Raw genomic sequence first — 9,312 nt, forward strand, 5'->3', positions numbered from 1 at the left:
CTACACTTTTTGGCTTTACTACAGCCACAAAACGTCACACAATTTATGTTCCTTTCACTGCAAGTGCACGTTTTGGTACTCATACATGATGTTGGGCATTTGCATGGAGGGGGCAGGTCATCGGGCCTGCACGATACTGGCAGAATCACTGGTGTTATGCCAACATCCGTTGCTTCATACCCATACTGGAGTGGATCTGGTTTGGTGACTGCAGGAGTTGGGGCTTGCAACCACATCTTACACTGCAAATATGCTCGCTTTATGTGTTCTTGTATCGTTGATGAACAGCACATAAGCTGGTTGAAGTCCAGTTCTTTCTTGGAGTTGTGGTACTGCTCCCATCGAAAGTGGAACAGTCGGTCTTCTTTAACCCAGACACAAGGAACTTTTCAGCATTGCTTGTCATCTGTGGTGACAGTTCTTCTTCACCAAACCCTTCCAGTAGGGAGAGATCCATGGATGCTTTCAGGCCAGACAGCTTTGGACCCACCTTGCTGGTACTGTCGCAACTGCTGAGAGCATGAATGGCTGGGAGACACGACACCAAACCGTTGTCCAGTTGATTAACCAACAGGTGGACTGGTACAGTTTTCTTTGTTTTCCGGTTACCAAGCTTCACGTACAGCTTTTGTAGTTGCCAGGTTTTGTTGAAGTGGAAGATGAGGTTGATAAAGACATCTGTGTCAGGTGAGTCAACCAATACTGATTGAACCCCGTGTTTCACAACACCATCATTAATATGGAACATGATTCTGTCGTCGGCTTCTTCCTGGTTGCTTGAGAGCTCTGTGATCTGTGTTTCAATGCCAGCTAACAGTTTCCTGCATTCACCCCCATATACTCCTGCAAAGAAGATCTCCTTGTCCGATTCGACATTCTGCAGCATCCACTTGAAGACATACTCCTGCAGCCGAACTTTGTTCAACATTGAGCTCCAGAACATAGCAAGATCGACAGGGAGTTTCTGATTGTCAGACCTAATGGTGATAGTGATTTGTTCTGAAGAACTTCTCTGTGCCTGCTCCATTAGCTTGATTGATGGTTTTTTTTTTTGGTTTTTTTTTTTTGTTTGTATACAAGATCGAGGCTCGTGAAAGAGCGAACATTAATCACACAGAAAGACAAACCGACACATAAAACATATAACATCGGGAGCGGTAGACAAGATGGGGAGAGAGGGGGAAGGACACAAACACAACATTTGAGAGCAGGGACCGAGAGACATGGAGACATCGAGAGATCTGAGAGAGGGCGAGGGCTTTGGGGGGGGGGCATGGGAAGGGGGCGGTGGGAGAGGTATAAAACATATGGACACTGCCAGGACTTCCAGGAAAGAAGTTGGAATTTCAAACAAGGTGGATCTGGGGTGAATTAGCGGGGGTAGAAAAGATCAAGGTTTTGGATGGGGGAAGATAAGAGATGGTGGTGAACAGCTGTTTTAAAGACCTGGAGGGAGGAGTGGGATTGAAGGGAGTGAGGGAGTTTGTTCCAGAGGCGGGAGAAAAGAGGAATGAAAGACTGAAGGTGAGCAGAGAGCCGAGATTTCGGCAGTTTAACCATCAGAGGGTTGCTGGCAGATCTTGTGCGACCTGTAGGAATATTTGGGGGACAGAGCACAGAGAGAGCTGGGGGTGCAAGGCCGGAGAGGAGTCGGTAGAAGACAGAAAGACCACCTACCTGCCTGCGGTGAGTGAGTGAAAGGCCCTCAGAGATAGCTTCATCGCGGGAGATTCCAATAATTCTGAAAGCTTTGGTTTCAACAGTGTGAAGCCGAGCTAGGTGTGAGGCAGGAGCACCGGCCCATAGGGGAGAACCGTATTCCATTGAGCTGCGGATGAAAGCCTTGTATGTGGTGAGGAGCTCAGGTGTGCCGAGGAAGGACTTCGCACGACGGAGGATGCCCAGTCGGCGACTGGCTTTGGAGGCCAGCTTGGAAATGTGGTTTTCCCAAGAAAGATCATGGCAGATAGTGAGACCCAAAATCTTGAGCGACAGAACTTCTTGGAGAGGATTGTTGAGAAAGTAGATGGGAGGGTTGTCCAGTCGATCTTTTCGGAGAGACATAGTAAGAGTGTGAGATTTGTCAGGATTGAAAGACATGTTCCACTTGTTTGACCAGTCTGTGATTTTGTCCAGGTCTTCAGAGAGTGAGGAGGCAGCAGACTGCCGATCTGAGGGAAGAGGAATGGAGCGGCAGAGAGTGGAGTCATCAGCAAAGAGATAGAGAGGATTTTCGAGAGAGTCAGAGAGATCATTGATGAAGACCAGAAAAAGCACGGGGCCCAGAACACTGCCTTGGGGAACTCCAGCCTGAACAGGAAGAGGAGATGAGAGAAACCCATTCAGGGCCACACGTTGACGACGACTAGAGAGGAAGTCCGCCAGCCATGCGTGGAGATTTCCATGGATACCAAAGGAGGAGAGTTTGGTGAGCAGAGCGGGGTGCCAGACCGTGTCGAAGGCACGTGATATGTCGAGGGAGACAGCTCTAATTTCCTGTTTGGCATTGAGGACCACCATCCATTGTTGAGACAGCAGAAGCAGCATGTCCAGAGTAGAGTGACCTGGTCTGAAACCAAATTGATGATCAGAGATCAAGCCATTGGAGAAGAGGAAAGATTTCATATCCGAAGCAATGATGGATTCCATGACTTTGCTGATAATTGGGAGAAGGCTGATTGGTCTGTAGTTGCTAGGATCTGTTTTTGCACCTTTTTTGTGCAAAGCGGTGATGTTGGCTGATTTCCAAGCAGATGGCAGTTGACCTTGAGCAAAAGAGAGGGTGAAGAGAACAGAGAGAGGGTCAGATAGAGCAGCAGAGCAGGATTTTAGGACCCGTGGGCTGATGCCGTCGGGTCCAGTTGCAGAATCAGAGTCGAGGGTTGACAGAAACTTTTCCACCTTGTCAGGAGGAAAGGACACGGAGTCCAGGAGCAGCAGGGTACGACTGGGTATGGTGGGTACAGAGAGGGATGGGTTTGGGACACAAGATTTAGAGGCAAACACAGAGTTGAGGCATTCAGCTTTTTCACGTGCGGAGTCAGCTGTGTAGCCGTTTGAGGTAAGGGAGGGGATGGAGGGGGAACAAACACCAGAAACGGATTTGACCAGACGCCACCAGGATTTGGAAGAGGGAGACAGATAAGAGAGTTCGGTCTTGAGAACGGAGAGATATTGTTTCCTGGCTCTCCTGAGGGTGGACGCACACTTGTTTCGGGCTTTGTGAAAGGAAATGAGATTTCCTTCCGTTGGATTTGCTTTCCAGGAGACGAAGGCAAGTTGTTTCTGGGCAACAGCCTCACCACAAGATTCCGTGTACCATGGACGGGAGGAAGGGTATGACAACTGAAGACGAGATGGGATAAATCTGTGCATGAGAGAGAGCAATTTACTTTGGAAGAATTCCCAGGATGAGTTGATGTCAGAGGTGGTAGAGATGGGAGACCAGTCCAGATGATTGATGGCTGCTTGAAGACCGTGCCAGTTGGCCTGAGTGAAATGCCAGACTCGTCGACGCTGAGCAGGCTCCCTGAGGATGGTCAGAGAGATGTCCACTTTAACAAGGACATGATCAGATGATCCGATCGGAGCAGAAGAAGAGCAGCAGACATTTTCAGGGAAGTTAGTCATAACCAAGTCCAGAAGAGAAGATGTTCCGTTGACTGAGATCCGGGTCGGGAAATTGACAGATTGTGTCAGTCCCAGTGAGTCGCAGAAGTCCTTTGCTGAGGAGCCATGGCTGGTGAGAGAGGTACCCACACCCAGCCAACTGGCATGATGACAGTTGAAATCACCACATATGAGGAAGAGAGAGTTGGGATGAGTAGATAGAAGTTGGTCCATATCATCAGACAGCGAGATGTAGATGGAGTCATCACTGTTTGGTGGATGGTACAACACACATATGAACAAGAGGTGGGAGCGAAGGGGAAGCCGTAGCCAGAGGTATTCCTGGGGGTGAGGTGGAGAGAGTGCAGTGCAGGGCGAGTGAGGAAGAGAGTTTTTGATAAAGATAGCAACCCCGCCTCCAGGACGAGGCTCAGGTCTATCATACCGGAGGAGGGAGTAGCCCGGGAGAGATACTATGGAATCAGAGACATCATAAAGGAGGAAAGTTTCTGTTCAGCAGATCACGTCTGGTTTGACAGAAGCAACCTGTATGGAGAGATCAGTTAAGTTTGAACGAAGGCCCCGGATGTTTGAGGTCCATACCGTTAATGAAGAGGAAGGGGGAGCATCAGATACAGAACAGGGGGGAGGAGGGGTAGGGTAAGATGTGGAAGAGGTGGAAGAGATAGGGAGAGCTGTTGAAGGTGTGTCAGAGATTTCAGAATAGCTCGGAGAAAGGGAAGGATGGGGCGGACAAAAGGTTTGATGGTGATTGGGTGAGCCACAATGAGGTGTTATTTGAGGAGGGGGAAGAGCGAGGCAGAAGGTTTGGGGAGATGGAGGTGAGAGTTTGAAGGGGGAAGAAGCGGGGAGGACGCTTTGAGGAGGGGGAGTGAGAGGGGGGAAATTGAGAAGCAATGAGGGTGGGGAGATTTGAAGGGGAGGGGTGATGGGGGAGTTTGGGAGGGAAGGGACAAGGGGAGGGATTTGAAAGGGATGGGATATGGGGGAGATTTGGAGGGGAGGGGTGAGGCAGGAGTCTAGGAGGGGAGGGGCGAGGGGGCGTCTTGGCGGGGAGGGGTGAGGGGGTAGTTTAGGAGGGAGGGGGCAAGGGGGGAGATTTGAAAGGGATGGGTGATGGGGAAGATTTGGAGGGGAGGGGTGATGGGGAAGATTTGGAGGGGAGGGGTTATGGGGAAGATTTGGAGGGGAGGGGTGAGATTGGATTTTTGAAAGTGTGCGATTTATGGGAAACGAACATTTATTGCAAAATGAGTTTCTTGTGACCTTCGAGTTAAAAATACGTTTAAGGACGCTGGATGGAGGCTGGAGTGCAGGAGAGTTTAGGGAATGTAGAAAAAAGGCACTATAGTTGATGGATATTTTTTTGGGGATTAATTTTAGATAAACATCAAATATAATGTCTATTCTTGTGGGCTTGGAGCCTGTAGCAAGAATGCTGTTGGAAAGACTCTCAGCCAATTCCCCGAATGTGTGAAGGCCCATCTTTTTCATCGCTAGTTTACGCACAAGTGCCATGAAGTCCACTATTGTCATCTGAGCGTCACTCTTTACATTCCTCGTCTCCTGTGGAAGTTGACTGACAAGTTCCCTGGTTAAGGAGGCTTTATCGGGCTTCTTCAATTTGATGCCATCTTTACATTCAGTGGTGAGGAACTGGGATGTGCTGGTCAATTCATACTTCAGGAGTTCTAGCATGCTGTACCCTCTTTCTCTAGCATAGTCAATGTACCTAATCGTTTCTGCAGCATCCTTTTTCGCCATCGATTTCTTCGCTGTGGGTGGAGTATGTTTCACGAAAACAGTCTTGCGGTTGGTAGGGATTGTATCATGTAGGTGCTTCTCCTTATCCTGAAATCTGGTCTCAACAAACTCTTGATAACTCTTCTCACCAATTTCCAGGCATTTAAGTAATCCGTCAACAACCTCCTGGGGTATGTCAGCTTCAGTAGAGATGTTCTGAAGTCTGATTCCAGCGCCGAACGGATTGTTGATGGATTTTATGTAATCCAGAAGCGTCTTCGCACGATCATGGCCAATCTTCGTAGAATTTGGATTGAACTCATGGTGTAGGCTCAGTTCACTGTCATCTTTGTCTCCCAAGTTACACCATTCCAGCAGCTGTGCCACATGAAGATCTTTCTCATGCTTTAGGAGATTCCATAAGGCTACTGCTTCTTTCTGTCTAGTCATCCCAATGATACCTCCAGCAACCTTGGCGGGTTTATTGTAACACTTCTCGAGTGCCATGTCAAATCCTACTGCACTGCCTTGTCGGAGAGTGTGGTACATCACCCATCCACCATCTGTAAAGCATCGGTAGATACCCGGGAACTTCCTTTGTATGTCTAGGCAATCTTCAAGGAACAGCGTACCCCATTTGCAATAGTTTGTCCGGCCAAACCCGAAGAACAAAGGCATGCACATCCGCACAGCTGAAACGAAAAGATGCTAAATGCCTTGCCGAATAGAGTGTGTCAGATCTCTCAGGATAGGATACAGCTCATCCAGAAACAAGCTCCAGTACCTCACATTCTCAGTACAGGCCGTTTCTTTCCATTCTGTGAAAGACTTCTTCAAGTCTGCGTGTAAGATCTTGCTTTCTTCCCAAATCTCTCTGAACTCTGCATGGTCAACATCTAAAGCCTTCTGCATCTTAGTTTCCATGGTCTCTATTTGCTGGTCTAATTCACAACTAGTACTGTCCTGGTCAGCTTGAAACTGCTCAAACATAAGAACTGTCATCACCTCTGATAATCTGACTCATCTGACTGACTGACTGAGAATCTGACTCATTGCCTCCTTGCCTTTGCAATAGTGACCTCCAGTCATGACACTATTCTCTACAACAAGCTTGCCAAAGGCTTCAGTCTCAATCAAAGCCAGATCAATACCGATACAGCCTAAAAACTTCCCAAGGCAAGCGATGACAATCTTCTCCATGTGAAAAGGTCCCATTCCAAGGAATATGTTACCAAACTGATCTGGCTTCAACAGCTGGATTTCCTTGGCGATTGTATACACCCCTTCATCAGACCACAATGCCCCTGACACGGCATTCTTTTGTTTCAAGACATCCTGAAAGTTAATCATGGATGTAAATATTGTGTCCATTTCGGTTGCGACATATGGAAGGATGGGTACAAATGACTTCTTTGTAACATCAAACTTCAGTGGATCCTGGAGTGCACTCATTGTTGCTGTGAAGCTAGGAAAAGAGCCCTACTCGCGATCTGTGTAATTTTGTCTTGCCATGAAACAAACAATAAACATCTAAATTAGGGTTCATTGTAGTTTTTTATGCAGATTGTTGCTAGACTTTTCTATTCAGGAATCAAGTAATTGAACAATAGGAACAGGAACAATAGGAATAATTGTGGTGCGTAACATGCTGAAATCGGTTTTTGGCAATTATCTTAAAAACCATTGACTTTTGGATATGACAATGTATTACTGACCCCCCATAATGTGGCCATTCCGCACATTTTGAGTGGTCAGGCAACCTCCTATGTCCAACCGTTCTGGAGATACAGTCACGGCGGATGGTAGTACTTCGCGCAAAAAGGGCGTGGTCATTTCACCCATTTCGCCCGCAATGGGAAATGTGTAACCAATCAAATATTGTTCCTGGACCTTCAATTAGTGGATTCCTGAAGAGTTTAGCTCTGGCCATACAATTGCATACAACACCACCATGAGCTACTAGAGTATATTGTTTTTAACTCAAATACTTTATTTACAGGCCTTCAATAAGGAAGAAGGGGTCAAAGTGCGTGTAAACCTGCTCTGCCCCTCGGTGACAGACACCGCATTGCTTCAAACCTCTATGTCAGCCAAGGGCTCTGGATGTGCTCTGGGCAATCTGCAAGTCTTCAACCAATTTTTTGGGGATGAGAAACTTGAGTGAGCAACCAATTGATCCTGGAGTGCAATGAATGTTATGCAAAAGACTGCTGTTCATTGGTTTGGAAATGTTTGTTATTCACATCTAAGGCAGATATCTCATGTCATTATTGTGTTGTTATCGTTATTGTATGCATATTGGACCAGGAATTCAATTTTCAGTTCAGCCTGCATCATTTCTGAGATTACTTCGTTGCATCATCTCTGAGACATGGCACAATAATTTGAAATTTGCCAGAGTGCAACGGATAACTCCCCACAATGTGCGACACTGCAGGCTATTTAATGTCCAGATGGGACACCTTGTTTCTCATCCAAATGAGCGATGGCTCACATGTCGGTTTTTTGCCTTGCGTGCAAAACACGAGGATGACAGTTTATAGCTGGGTCCAAATTCAAATGCAGACAATATATCTCAGTGGCGAGTACACATACCACTAGGCCTTCCTGCCAGCCTATTATTTCAATAGTGTCCTTTCACTGACCTTGTGTTTGTTATCTCACATTTCGACCAATGTGATGATCCTCCACAACAAGAATATGAACACATTTATTTTGTGATCAATAGCCTAGCCTGTAGTTGTTTTGTTCAATCCTGTTCCCATGAATGGATAACATCCCCTGTCCAACCGTGTTTCTGACAGGCCAAGAACAGTAGCTGAGGCCTGCATGAGGTTAGTGGAGGATAAGAGCCTGAATGGATCTGCTTTGAAGGTGGTGGCCTCCACAGGAGCGGAGTTGGTGCAATTCCCTGAGCTTCTACTATAAATGGATTGTGTGTGTGTGTGTGTGTGTGTGTGTGTGTGTGTGTGTGTGTGTGTGTGTGTGTGTGTGTGTGTGTGTGTGTGTGTGTGTGTGTGTGTGTGTGTGTGTGTGTGTGTGTGTGTGTGTGTGTGTGTGTGTGTGTGTGTGTGTGTGTGTGTGTGTGTGTGTGTGTGTGTGTGTGTGTGTGTGTCATGTTTTTTGTGAAGTGTGAGACATAATGAACGTATAATGCACGGATTGCACGCCCTGCCCCAAACACATCTGGGCCTGGTGACAGGTCTTCTGTGACCTTGAAATTATACTTGTACATCTGAAAAATAAAAGAGTTGTTCTGACTCGCTGTCACACTTCCTCTTCTTGTTTTTTTTCCACACTTCCATTTTTAAAGATGGCTTCCAAAATGTCATTAAACGACTCATTTGAAACGTCCATCATTCATTTTCATACACATACAGGGGTGTAACTAAAAATCATGGTGGGAATTAGTCCCCCAAGTTGATACTCAAATTTTCTCTGGCTCATGTCCTATAAGTTTTGCAGCAAGCTCACATCTTGATAAAGTGTGTTTCAACGGATGTCCACATACGACCGAGGTTATCAATAATTTCGGAAACAACATGCAGAAATGATTCATCCTGGGTATTGGCTGCAGTGGCTGTACTTGACTTGGCAGTTTGGATTGGATGTTTCATTTGCTTATGAATGATGTGCAACAGTGCTGGTGATACATTCAATCCAGATCTGATTGTGTGGCAGAAACTCTTGTTCTCACCTCATTTTCTAATCGATCACTATACTCAGTACACGTTGCAAGTTTTCTGTCCAGGTCGATCTGCTGTCCGGCACAGAACGACTTTTTCCAGTGTGCAAGATTCTTTGGGTTCTTCTCCAGACATGCAGCACCACAAATCAAACAGTTCCTCTTGATGTCAAATGTCCCACTCAAGTCCAATTTATTCCTTGTAATGTGAGGTTCGCTGTGAGACCGACGGAGTTGATCACTGATCCAATGCT

General features: G+C 46.7%; 1 protein-coding gene across 1 annotated transcript in view; it reads left to right on the plus strand.

The window, feature by feature from the left end:
- The window catches only part of LOC137416672 (15-hydroxyprostaglandin dehydrogenase [NAD(+)]), a 53,314-nt gene extending 44,666 nt beyond the window's left edge, over positions 1 to 8,648 (plus strand). The window contains exons 6-7 of the mRNA XM_068102304.2: positions 7,373 to 7,533; positions 8,178 to 8,648. Coding sequence (XP_067958405.2) covers positions 7,373 to 7,533; positions 8,178 to 8,301 — 285 coding nt within the window. The 3' untranslated portion in view covers positions 8,302 to 8,648. The remainder of the gene's footprint in view (positions 1 to 7,372; positions 7,534 to 8,177) is intronic.
- Positions 8,649 to 9,312: the final 664 nt, after the last annotated feature.

This window comes from Myxine glutinosa, chromosome 1, assembly GCF_964187855.1.
Source record: "Myxine glutinosa chromosome 1, kmMyxGlut1.1, whole genome shotgun sequence".
Classification (NCBI taxonomy): Eukaryota; Metazoa; Chordata; class Myxini; order Myxiniformes; family Myxinidae; genus Myxine; species Myxine glutinosa.